At 43.0% G+C, this 12962-nt stretch overlaps 1 protein-coding gene across 3 annotated transcripts in view; it reads right to left on the reverse strand.

Annotated features, from left to right (window-relative positions):
* SLC36A4 (solute carrier family 36 member 4) overlaps positions 1 to 6091 on the reverse strand; it is a 77985-nt gene extending 71894 nt beyond the window's left edge. For 2 of the 3 annotated variants that reach the window (XM_062639291.1, XM_062639290.1), the window contains exon 1: positions 5978 to 6091. In XM_062639291.1, coding sequence (XP_062495275.1) covers positions 5978 to 6005 — 28 coding nt within the window. In that variant the 5' untranslated portion in view covers positions 6006 to 6091. The remainder of the gene's footprint in view (positions 1 to 5977) is intronic. The other variant, XM_062639292.1, reaches the window with a different exon arrangement.
* Between the last annotated feature and the right edge of the window lie 6871 nt (positions 6092 to 12962).

Below are 12962 nucleotides of genomic sequence, written 5' to 3' on the forward strand. Positions count from 1 at the left end.
CAGTTGTCCTTTTTCACTGCAAAGTGTTCCTTACTATGGAACCACCTCAACCCAAAAGAAAGAAGACAGTGAATTTAACCACCCCTGCTTTTTAACTTGAGTCACTGGGATAAAGCACCTGACAATCCTTTCAAGGGAAAAAATGGTGTCTAAATACCTATACTATGGCGGCTTGAATGTTTATTTCTGGTCCTGGGGAGGTGTAAGTTACGTATCTTTTAGTATCTGTTTTCCCACACCATTCTGCTATTTTACTAGTGTCACTTATGCAACAGCCAAATTTCATACACCCGGATGAAAGCTATCTCTGATTATGGCAGAAAAGCAATGCATCATAAAAAAGATTTATTTTGAAAATCATGTTAAAGTTTATTTACAAAGTGGCTCAAAGTACAAGGCAACACATTTTATACAAAACTTGACTCCTGGTAGCATGGATCCTCCTATTTGAAAGGAGTACCTGCTATTCTGTAGTCACTACATGCAAGAACTGAACCACTTTCTGCTGTTTATCAGTTACCTACATTCTGCTTTCAGTACATATCACAGTAACCTTTCTAGTATCATTGGTCTACTGGTAGATTTGAATAAAGACCTGAATGTCAATAAGAGTTAACAGAGTGGCAGGACCTTGGGCATTTCTTTAAAAGTGCTTCTTTCAAATGCAGCTAAGCAAAAGCAGCCAGACAACACTGAAGTGTCAAGCTGCTAAGTGTCAAAACACTGATTTTACAGGGAATTTCCTTATGTGAAGAACATAGCACCAGCTGTTCCTGAGAGAAGGGGAAAATTCACCTTACTTAAACAATGAAAATGGGTCTGTTTGACCACACAGAAAGAAGGTAATTTACCTCACATGTTCCACTACAGAACGTTTTAAAGATGCATTCAATTGAAACAAACATTTGCATACATTTCTTTTTATAGATACAATCTCTGCCAACCTTCATTGCACAGTATTTGCAGTATGTAACTGATTTTATTGCTATTAGTTTACCATACTGCTGTACTTCTAAAACTTCTAAAATGCTTATCAAATTGGTATCCTTAAAAGAAAAAAAGGAGTTAAGTTCATCTGACACTTCTCAGAAATACAGCCAGACCTTCCAAAGCTCCAAGACCACTGACACCAGCTTTTCTCTGAGGTGGTAGCTGGTCGCAACAGCACCAACAACTGGAGCACAGTCAAAGGCTTACTTAATGATCTTCTACAAGTGGCCTTTTTATCAGACAAGAGGCATTTATTTCCACACAGTTATTATGGAAACATTTGTCTGAGCATATGTCTGGAAACAAAGAAACTCTTTTCTTAAAAACAGGATTCAAAGCACTTACTACAGGTTCCCCTCAAATACTGCTATTTGGTCTCTATTCTAGCCACAAAAATGCTTTTGAGTTGCCTCTTTTCCCCATTATTATCCTTTTATCGCATGAGTGGTGCATAGCTTTGGCCTAAAACATGTGAATCCCTTAACAGTAACGGTATTGGGACATAATATAAGGTTTGGATCATGCAACTTTCTAAGCATTTGAGAATAGATCACTGTTGGAATACCAAGGCTACATACGTCCTTATGGCACAGTCCATATTCACAGTGACATCCAGATTTGTGAAACATCCACATTTCACAGATCCAAGGTCGGAACCTAGAGTGCATTAAGTAAGGCGGCTTGAGCTTTTTCTGCCCCATAAGGCAGATGCATACTCATGCAGATGAGCAAGTGGCCTGCATGCTGGGACCTAACCTGAAATTAACTTTTCTGGGAAGTCCATGGTCACTGCCTGAAAATGGGCACAGGATACATACATTCACTTTGATTCCTTCCTAGAGAGGTCCGGTATGTGCAGTTCAAATGTGCAGCTACAAAAACAGGATACACATACGATGCCTGAGTCAAAGGCTGCCTGCTGCTTCACGGAACACATGGCGCAGAGTACACCTCAGCCTACCTTAGGCCCATGTCCACCAAGCGGTCCACACTGCATCCAGACACCACAGACTATTTTATGACCCGATCCAGTCCTCAGTCACATGACTCACTAAAAATTTTGCATCAACTTTATTCAGCACAACGAAGAATGGAGGAATTCACTTCTGCACACCCTTTTGTTTGCACATAACCAAAGTACCAGCCAATCTTCAGCCCTGCCTTTCCTTCCACTAATATGAATTTCTTTCTCCTTGTGCCACCACAAAAATCTTTTCAGATCAAATGCTGGCTTCCAGCTATTTTAACAGTTATTTAAATAGCCCTCATTGTTTCTGCTTTCTTCTGTGAATGCCCATGTAAGAAGGAGGCCAAAGAGCTCTGCAAGTACTACAAGGAAGGCAACACAAAGTGCATTTCAACTTCTTCCAAAATTACCTCTGCAACATTAACCTGATCCCTTAACCCACTGGAGAGGCAAATCACTGCTTCACTACAGCTACACACCACACTGTAACCAGGCATAAATGTCAACACCATATCCCCCAAGACCTCTGACGAATTTCAATCACTACTCAACTACTACTTACATACTGAGATGATGATTACTGTAGTGCTTAAATTCTTATGACCAGTATTTCCAGTTTAGTATCTTCAAGTGTATTTCTCTATCTCCTAGAATTTGCCAGCATCTTGCCAACATTCATGCACACACTGCCAAAGAAGCCTTCGAACCGTTACTAAATGTACTTAGTCCTAAACCTTTTATAACACACTCAAGCAATCCTTTGGTTCAAAAGCTCTGCAAGAAACTAAGTTTAACTCAGAACTTAAGTTTTCTATACTGTTCAAGCAATTAACACTTTCAAAATTAACTGAACCTTTTAGGTCTACATGAAACAAAACTTATCTCCATCATTTTCATTTTATGGCAGAAACAGTGACAAGAGGATGACACAGTTTGCCAGGGCCACATAGCAAATTAAAGGCTAAGGAAATATTAAAAACAAAGCCAAAATGCAATCTTCCATTGCTCCTTTGGAGAAGGTCACCCTCCCAGACAAATTCTATCTAAAACCCCTTTTCTAATCCACCTTGGCAATATGATCTGTTGGGCTTCTTTTTTTTTTCCTTGAGGGTTTTGAAGTCAGTGTTGTCAAACAGAAAGAACTGGATTTGACATATAAGCATAAGAAGATTTGGGGTACAGGATGTAGCTTATCGTTGTTTACATCAACTGTTTTCCTCATTTATGGATAGAAGAATCACACAGGTCTTGAAGTACCACTTCACATATACATTAAATGCGTGGCAAAAAGCATTATGCAAACTGGTTAGTCAGCTTCTACACAAAACCATGCTAACAGGGCCAGAAACACAGCGCACAACTCACAGTCCTGTGAAATGTGTTTATTAACTAGAGGGTGACCCAGTGCCTCTGTAATAGGGATGAAGATTCAATTCAATAAGCAGCTGTTTTGACTGCTGGTTAAAAATCAGAACCACAGAATCTTTACAGTAGCCTAAAATGTGGGCTTATGCTGGTATTTTCTCACAGGCTACAAACTGCAATCCACACCCACGATCCAGAGGGCATATCCAGTGAATCCGCCACCTAACCAAGCCTGTAACTGCTCTTACAGGACAAGTTTAATGACCAAGACTCTGAATAGGAGACACAGTCAAGGACATACCACTACAGTGTAACACAGAAAACACACTGATACGAGATGGCAACCACAACTGTAGTAACAGGAGAAGCCTTGTGTCCCCATCAACCGCATTCAATTTATCATCTTAACACTGTGGAGAGGCTTTTCAATCCAGCATTCTGAACCAGGGCTCTCAAGAAAAACACAGTTACAAAGAAAACCTTGTCACTAATTATTTTCTGAATCTGCAACTGGTTAGTAAACAGCTTGCCCCGTAATGCTCAGTTACTCCCTCAACCACAAAGAAATCTCTGTTCCTGCACTCTTCACCCTATAAATAGCCTCCAACATTTCTCCAGAAGGCATCAAACTGCAAAGTACAGTGTTGGACATGAAGCACACGTGGATCTGGCAGCATCTGCCACGTTACTCACGTGCTTCCACAACCATGGAAGAACTTAAGAGATCCACAAGAAGTGACTGGGAATGGCAGTGCTAGGGCCACGCTAGGGCCATGCTGGTCCAGATCAATACACTTCTGTCAACTTCTCTAGTTCAAGAGGGAGCTAACAGAGAATCCCACTCAACCACACACAATCCAGCTCCCTTTTTATTTTCCACAATTCCTACAGAATACAAGAGAGACGAGAATAAACAGAGAAACCCTCTCAAACTAAAATGTACTGTCCAGAATTAAGAAGAAAACCTCCTCTGGTTTAAAAATTCCTATAAAATATAATAATTACATTTTCAGGCTAGCAGAAGCTAGCATTAGCTTTTATTGTTTATTTTTCCAAGAACTTTACTTATGCTTCATGCAGTTATCTGAATCACTCTTCATTTTTTCTTTGGAAAACATATATTGTGTGTCATTTATTTCTCTCCATTACAAGCTGTAACCTAATAGAGTAGATTCATCATGCTTTATGGTAAAATTTATTAATCCTGAGAACAGCTGTTTCCAAACAAATATTGAAAGTCAATAATGTCACTCCATAAGCAGGAAGAACTGTTTGCTTTTACATCCTACCTGTCAAATCCAGAAGCCTAATGAAACAAGACACTTGAGTTATTAACCAAAGCATACACAGCTCTCCATAGTTTATTACACACTCTCAGTGGAGCTCTTTTACACCAACCCACAGTGGATCATTTATTTGGGAAGATGTCAGTCTTAAATAACCCACTGTCCTGTCTGGAAAAAGCTACACATTTCTACATGATTAATACACTTCCAAATGACACACTGGTAAGACTCAAGTTTTATTGAGTATTCAACAGGACCAAAACATGTAAGATTTCAGAAGCTTTTTACCAGGTGTTGACCTTCACTCAGAAACCACTGATGTCATGAAATACTGATTCTAAGGCTTCTGACAGAGAAACTGACAGATACGTGAAACTTAGCCTACAAAGTCTAAGATTTCTATCTGCCACCTATGTCAGAAGGTGGCAACATCTCACTGTAAGATGAATCAGCCCCTGGGACAATACAGTCTGAAGCACATCTGCTTCCCAGCGTTACCACTGGACAGCATGAATTCTTTGGATTACAGTGGAACATCTGAGAGTTTTAGTCTGTCCAGCCTACCATTACCTATGCTTTACGAGTACGTTACCAATTCTCTCTTGTCATCTACGGCTACACAAATTAGGGGGCGAACATAATATGTGCCTTCTGCACTCAAGATTTAAAGCTCCGAAGACTAACCTGCAATAAATAGAGCTAAAATATCAACACACATAGCCCCAAAAGAGCCCAAATAAACCACAACCCTTCACCGACGGTAACCGCATCACCTCACAATGCACACAGAAAGCGTTTCCGCTAATTTCTATGCAGGACTTTCCAACGAAATGAGGGTCCAGCCAGGCGCCACTAACGCCTTCAGCAGCCGCCCCGAGTGACGGGCTCCGGCTAAGCGGGACCGCGGCCCGCCCTGAGCCCTGCTGTGGCGAGCCCTAGCTGGGATCCCCTTCTGAAGGGCCCGCGGAGAGAGACGAGGCCCCGCCGGCTGTGTGCCGTGCTCCGCTCCCTTCAGCCCCGCCGGCCGCAGATGCCGCTGGCCCGGCTCCAGGCGCCCAGTCCTCGCCTCCCGCCTCCCCGCTCCCGCGGCGCTGCTTCGCGCTGGGGAAGCCCCGGCAGCCGCCGATGCCTGACGCGGGCAAGCGGCCGGACAGCGCCCACCCCTCCCCTAGGTGGGATGGTTCATCCCGCCCGCCTCGATGCGCTGAACCACTGCAGCGCATCCCCCGTAGGCAGAACCATTCCGCCTCGAGGGGAGGGGGATAAAGTTAGCCGGCCGCTCCTCACGCTCACACGCCCTGCTCTCCGCCCCGCGGCGCACCGCCATCCCGCAGCCCCTCGGCCGCTCCCGCCGCCCCGCACGCCTCACCCAGCTCCTCCCGGCCGGCGCGGTCCATCGCCCCGCCGCCTCTCCGTTCGCCCTTCCGCCAAGGTGGAGCCGGCCGGCGCGGCGCTGCGCATGCGTCCTGCGCGATGGGCTGGGACCCGCGGTAGCGAACCATAGATAGCAGCGGGAAAGACAAGCCCAGTGTGGCTGGTGTTGGTCCTCCCGGACTCTCTCTGTGTGTGTGTGTGTGTGTGTGTGTGTGTGTGTGTGTGTGTGTGTGTGTGTGTGTGTGTGTGTGTGTGTGTGTGTGTGTGTGTGTGTGTGTGTGTGTCTGTGTGTGTGTCTGTGTGTGTGTGTGTGTGTCTGTGTGTGTGTCTGTGTGTCTGTGTGTGTCTGTGTCTGTGTCTGTGTGTCTGTCTGTGTGTCTGTGTGTGTCTCGCCCTCGGCAGTCCCAGGGTTGATCCTGTGCACGGCACAGGCTATCCCTGCTGGTGCGGGGCTCCGCATCCACCTTCCAATGGCTTCCACTGCTGGAGGTTGTCCCCCTCACACCTCCAGGCCTCACTCTCACAGAGCCTCCCTGTGCCTCCTGGCCCGGCTGTGCTGCTATGGCAGTCCATGGTTCCTGCAGAGCTCCAGCCACCCTCAGAGAATCAAAGAACAGTTTGGGTTGGAAGGGACCTTCCAAGCTCATCTAGTGCAATGAGGAAGGACATCTTCAGCTAAGTCAGTTTTCCCAGAACCACAGCCAGCCTGGCCTTGAATGTCTCCAGGGATGGGGCATCCACCACCTCTGGGGGCAACCACTCCAAACCACAATCAAGTCACTGTTTTACCACTCTCATTTTACTTTTTTCCCTCATATCCAGCATGCATCTCCCCTCTTTTAGTTTAAAACCATCACCTCTTGTCCTATCACAGCAGGCTTTGCTAAAAAGTCTCTCCCTATCTTTCTTATAGGCCCCTTTTAAGAACTGAAAGGCCACAAGAAGGTCTCCCTGCAGTCTTCTCTAGGCTGAACAACCCCAACGTTCTCACCTTTCCTCACGGGAGAGATGCTCCATCCCTCTGATCATCCTCGTGGCCCTCCTCTGGACTCGTTCCAACAGTTCCATGTCCTTTTTATGTTGAGGATACCAGAACTGCACACAATACTCCAAGTGAGGTCTCAGGAGAGCAGAGTAGAGGGGCAGGATCACCTCCTTCGACCTGCTGGTCACGCTCTTTTTGATGCAGCCCAGGATGCAGTTGGCTTTCTGGGCTGTGAGCACGCACTGCAGCCGGCTCATGTCCAATCTTTCATCCACCAGTACCCTCAAACCCTTCTCCTCAGGGCTACTCTCAATCCCCTCATCCCACAGCCTGTACTGATAACAGGTTTTGCCCCGACCTAGCTGCAGGACCCTGCACTTGGCCCCATTGAACCTCATCGGGTTCACATGGGCCCACCTCTTGAGCCTGTCCAAGTCCCTGTGGATAGCTTCCCATCCGTGGGTCATGATCACCCCTGGGAGAGAGAAGCAGGCCTGAGGTAACACATGCAGCTGGTGCCTTGCCATGTGCAACAGCTCATTTGGTTATGAAGCACAAATTATGGGTAATTTGTGTTTGCCTTCCAGCACTAGAAAATTAACTTGTATCTGTATTTTTTTAACCTTCAGAGCCATTCAGGAGCAGCTGCTTTTGGATCAGCACAGGCTGCATTATGGGAATTAGTGTTGCTGCTTGTGTCTGCTGTGGTTCCAGGTCGGATGGCCCCATAAAGCTTTGCCAACATCTGTTGCCCTCTCTAAGGCTGGGGAGCCTGGCTTTGGAGAGGGCACTGCAAGCATACAGCCATGATTAATAACTGAAGGCTGAAAACAAGGTGGGAGTTAAGAGTTCAGCAGTGCTTGACAGCTCAGCTTCTCAAGAGATTTGCAGTTTGGCCTCCTGCAAGACAAGCTCAAATTATTATACCTGTGTGAAACAAGAGCTGATTCAAAAGGACATTTGTGAGAATCATAGTTAATGATGGATCAACCTTCAGAACAAGAAGAGTTCTTAAGAGTTATCAAATGTTACCTGTAACTAATCATTTGATAGCAAATTACTCACTTCCTGAAACTGATGTTCCACTTCTTGTAGATTCTACAGGACCACTGCATCTTCTCTGTGCACTCTTGCAGATAAGGATATTTATTAACAGCTTCACCAGTAAGCAAAATAAATGTTGGGGAAATGCAGACAGTGTGAAACAGTGCAAAACGGCAGTTTAGAAATCCTCTCTTTATAAGTAAATGCTTCTATTCATATTAAAATAAAGCAGTATTTCCTGTAATTCCTTTGATTTTTTTTTTGTTTTATATCTTTAGAAGTCAATTGTACAAGGTGCTAAAACAGATTTCAGCCATACTCTGTAATCAAAGCTGTAATCAGAGCTCAAGGTTACTCTGAAGTGATATTCAGAATCCTTACTCTCTAAACCTTTCCTCTGAAATTAAGATTTAGACTTGTGCAGTAAAAGCTTTTATAACTCCATGAACTTTAATTTTAATTATTTGAAGACCATAATATAGAGCTGGTTGCAGGGGCATGAGGAGAAGGGATGGAGTGTTGTCCTAGTTGTCCTATATTGAAGAAAGACATAATGCCGAAGGATTTTCAACTGAAGTTACACTGTCTAACCCGAATGGATCACTCTCTGGTAGAACCTTCTTCCAGCAAGCATAGTCTCTTGTGAATTTTGAACACTTGGAGACTCATCTTCCACTAACCTGATACCCACCCTTTAACTTACCTTTCATGAGAATCATATATTAGGGATTTTTATCAAAACTTGTCAAGGTTCTGCCTACATCTATGGCTATAAAGTTTCCAGCTGTTGGTTTCCTTAAACAGAACATCTTTTGGTTTTTTGCAATGGAAATGTATGATAAAATTACTTGTCTTTTCTCTACACAGGAGAAATGTGGAAATCTTCTGAGCCTCTCAGAAGCTTCAGTCAACTTCAGACATGCATCATTCCTTCATTTATCTACAATTAATAAGTTCCAATGGGGAAAATACTCATTTTCAATTGGCAATATATATTTCCAGATACCACAGTCCTCCAAACTTTAATTAAAAAGAATGAGCCACGTGATTGAGCTACTGCTTCGCTTCCTCAAATTTGTCTTGGAAAAGCGTTCTCAGTCATCAATCTGTGACTGCAGGTTACTGATTTAAGGAACTGAGTCACTAGTTACAATGCTTGTATCAAGCCTTTACACAGGTGTATATGTCTTTTCTTGATAATATTGGATATACTTTATTCTCCATTGTTTCTAACAATGCCAAAGTTTGCTGAGAAAGAAGTATCAGATCATTAATGTATGTTCAGAATGTTTACTCAGTTAAGAGTATTCATTTCTTCTCCCTTGTCATTGCATCTCAGGACTTGGCTCACAGTAAATCCCGTAAAGGTGCTGAAAAGACATTAAGGATATAATACGTCTGTATTTCACATCCTGCCCACTGGAAAATGATTTGTTTCTACCATGTGCTGTTGTTGGCATCAAAGCTTCTTCATTGAGGAGGACGTTTATTATGTGTTTAGAGAGGTTTTTCTGATAGGCTCCAAAATATTATATCAAGTATCTAATAACCAGTGGTGACCAATGAATATCCAAAAAACATAGGAGCTGTGATGGATATTTGTGATTTTGTAATATGCATTTTGTTCCTCTTTGGTAAGAACAGAAGAATTTACTTTAATGGAAACATCTGGTTAAATCCTAGTCATCCATCCGTCAATGCAAAACTACTTCATGATGTGAATTTTGTAGTCACCAAATGCTTGTTTACCCAAGGCTTCATCTTCTGAACAACATATACAAATTCCCTCTTAGAAATCATGGATTCAACTTGTGTTGGTTCAGAACAAGGCCAGATGCAACACAATACCCACTTCATCCATTTTTATTGTTGTTTTTTTTATTAACAGCTAAGCCTGAAATCTGTAGGGGCCGTTTTCAGGATTTTTTTCTTTTTCTCTACTTAAATCAAGTAGAGGATTGATTATTAGCTTCTTAATAGAACAGCTGCTCTGCTTGGTCTGGCTAAACTTCAGTTTAATCCATGGCTAATTTTCCACACTTGTTTAGGGAAAAAAAATACAGGAAAATATGCAGAAATAGTGTTTTGCTACACAGATGTCAGCTAGCTTTCGTTCTGACATCTTTAGCTATCTTTAGTTCTTTAGCTCAAGTCTTGAGGGACTTTTCTTTCATTTCTCTATGGAATCTTTTTCTTTGCAATCCTTTCTGTTTGGCTTTCAGACCATCCCATGGCAGTGAGTCCTGAACTTCAGTTATGCATTGTGCAAAAAAGTGTGCCTTTGAGCCTACTACTTGATATTTAACCCCTAGTTTTGTAATCTAACAATAATTGTTGCACTTAAGTTCTCCAAGTCATTCCTGGTTTTACAGATCACTCATTCTCTTCTATCTCTTTTCCAGCTTGAAGAGTCCTAGTCTATTTAATCTCCCCTCACAGAGAAGCCATTCCATACTTTTTATTATTCCCGTCCCTTCCTCTGTGTTTTCTAGATCTCCTATGTTCATATGAGGACACCAGAACTGCAGAAATACAGGACACTAAAAACCCTTCTCCCTACATCTGACTGCTTTTTACTTCTGCTTTTTATAACAGTTTGTATTTAACTTTTACTCAGGTACTCACTTGCCAGGTGATTGATTACTTTGTGTGATGTTTTAATAAGCCATTGGTAGAACTCAATTATGTTGCCATCTGTCTGTCTGTAGACTGTAATCCTGTCTGATTGGCAGATGATTGGCATTCCTCCAAGGTTTATATCACTGGTTTATATTTAAGAGCACATTTAGAAATCACCTTGAGTATGAATATGGCATCCACATTTCATTAGATCCTGGACAGCATTTTGCTCATCTGAGTATCGAAAAGCAATAGCTCCTGTCATTTCATCACTGACATGAAAACACATATGTCTCTCCTTACCTCTTTCCAAGTTGTTTCACGCAAAGTCCTTATGTTCAGTGTTCTGGTCTATAATGGGCCGTTTCCAAGGATTCCCATTCTTGCTTTTTCTTGGTACAAATATTCTGTCTTCTATGCATCCTCCTTTCTGGTATTTATAGACATTGATGAGATCCCCCTGAGCCTTCTCTTCCCCAGGCTGAACAGTCACAGTTCTTTCAGCCTTTTCTGAAAGGGAAGATGCTCTAGCCCCTTCATCATCTTTGTGGCTCTTCATTGGACTCTCTTCAGTATGTCCATGCCTCTTTTGTACTGGGGAGCCTGGAACTTAACACAGTACTCCAGGCATGGCCACACAAGTGCTGATCACCTCCTTTGACGTGGTGCCAATACTTTGCTTAATGCAGCCCAGGATTCCATTGGACTCCTTGGTGGCAAGGGCCCACTGCTGGCTCATGTTCTACTTGGTGCCCACCATGACCCCCATGTCCCTTTTTGTCAAGCTGCTTTCCAGCATATGCTTGTGCCTGGGGGTGTTTGTGAGGTGTGTGGAGTTGACAGTCGTGTTGTCACTGTCAGCGATTAAGAACACAGATCATAAAACAACCACTGAGTTCAACAGCTATGTTTCAAACTCCAAACCTGCTGTTCATAACTTTGATTGCTACAGAGGTAATGAACCCAGAAATATTAGCTGGTCCCCACTGGAATCTGTAAAACACAGCTGTTGAGTAACAAAATGTTAAAAGCCTGGTGTGTGCTGACTTTGATGAAGAATAAATATGATTGCAGAAGATGCTGCAGCTGTCAAAAGTGCTGCTGGTGTTTCATACTTCAAATAGAAATATTCAAATATCAGAAACATGGAGAAAGCTGCCAGGATTTTTGCCAGCATGAATCATTATCCCGTGGCTAAAGTACAATATTTTTTCTGTCACTTAATGAAAATAAAGGATCTACATTTGCATATTGATCCATATATACTGGGACAAACCAGTCAAGTGTTGCCAATAGCAAGGTTCAGTTTTGTTGTTTAATTTGGTGGGCTGCCAGTGTCAACTTCCTTTCAGTACAGTTCAAAGTTGAAGTACAGCATCACTTCAGTAAATAACTTGGGAATATATCACAAAGGTCTTATACCATTTATCTGAAATATTTAAATAGAAACAGATGCAGTGCATGACAGACTTAACAAGTTGTACTAAAGATCATTATGATAATTTTGGGCAGGGTTTCAGATTTGCAACGCTTTTCCATATAATCCTGCTAACTTCACAGTACTACAGTCTGAAAAACAGTGCTGGAATTCTGAGGCTGTCCTAGAAATACAACACTCCATTTACTCTAAGCATCTGCATGACCTACCTTTATGCTTGTGAAATTAGCTAGGTGTCTAAAGGTCTGCATATGACCAGATACATTACAGGTCTTGATAACTGTCTCCAGCCTATGGTCAGTTTTGTCTTGTACTAGGGTATTCAGTAATAGAATCGTAGAATGGTTAGGGTTGGAAAGGACCTTAAGATCAGGGAGTTCTTACTTTGTGGCCGTGTTCTAGACCTCTGACTGGCTTTCTCCAAGACTATGTCCTGGCACTGTCAGGGGACAGTCCTCTTCAAGTCAGCTCCCAAAAAGCACTGTGGACAAGAACGCACAAACCCTGGTTCTGCAGTCCCCCAGTACTATTCCAGCGGGCTCTGCACCTTCAAACAGCCTGCATGTCCTTGTACAATGCTTCCAGGGCATTTAGTGTACACACAAAGACTGAAAATAGGTGACAGAAGAAGGGAAAAGAATTGGCAGGAGTGTGAGAAAAATCTCTCCCATTTTAAAAGGGAATTCCACCATTCATCGTTTCCACAGCTAAATATAATACATCAGTCCAGGTCTCTTTTGATGCTCATGGCCGTAACATCACAAAAAGACATGGCCACCAGCAGAGCCCTGATGCTGTGAGCCACCCTCCCACCCCTGTGATTCACATCAGCTTGGGAACTAGCACAGCTTACGGCACAAAGCATTAGTGCCAGAGTCTGCTCTAATTTGTGAA

This window comes from Pezoporus occidentalis, unplaced genomic scaffold (assembly GCF_034315485.1).
Source record: "Pezoporus occidentalis ecotype Australia unplaced genomic scaffold, CSIRO_AGI_Poc_V1 ctg6, whole genome shotgun sequence".
NCBI lineage: Eukaryota > Metazoa > Chordata > Aves > Psittaciformes > Psittacidae > Pezoporus > Pezoporus occidentalis.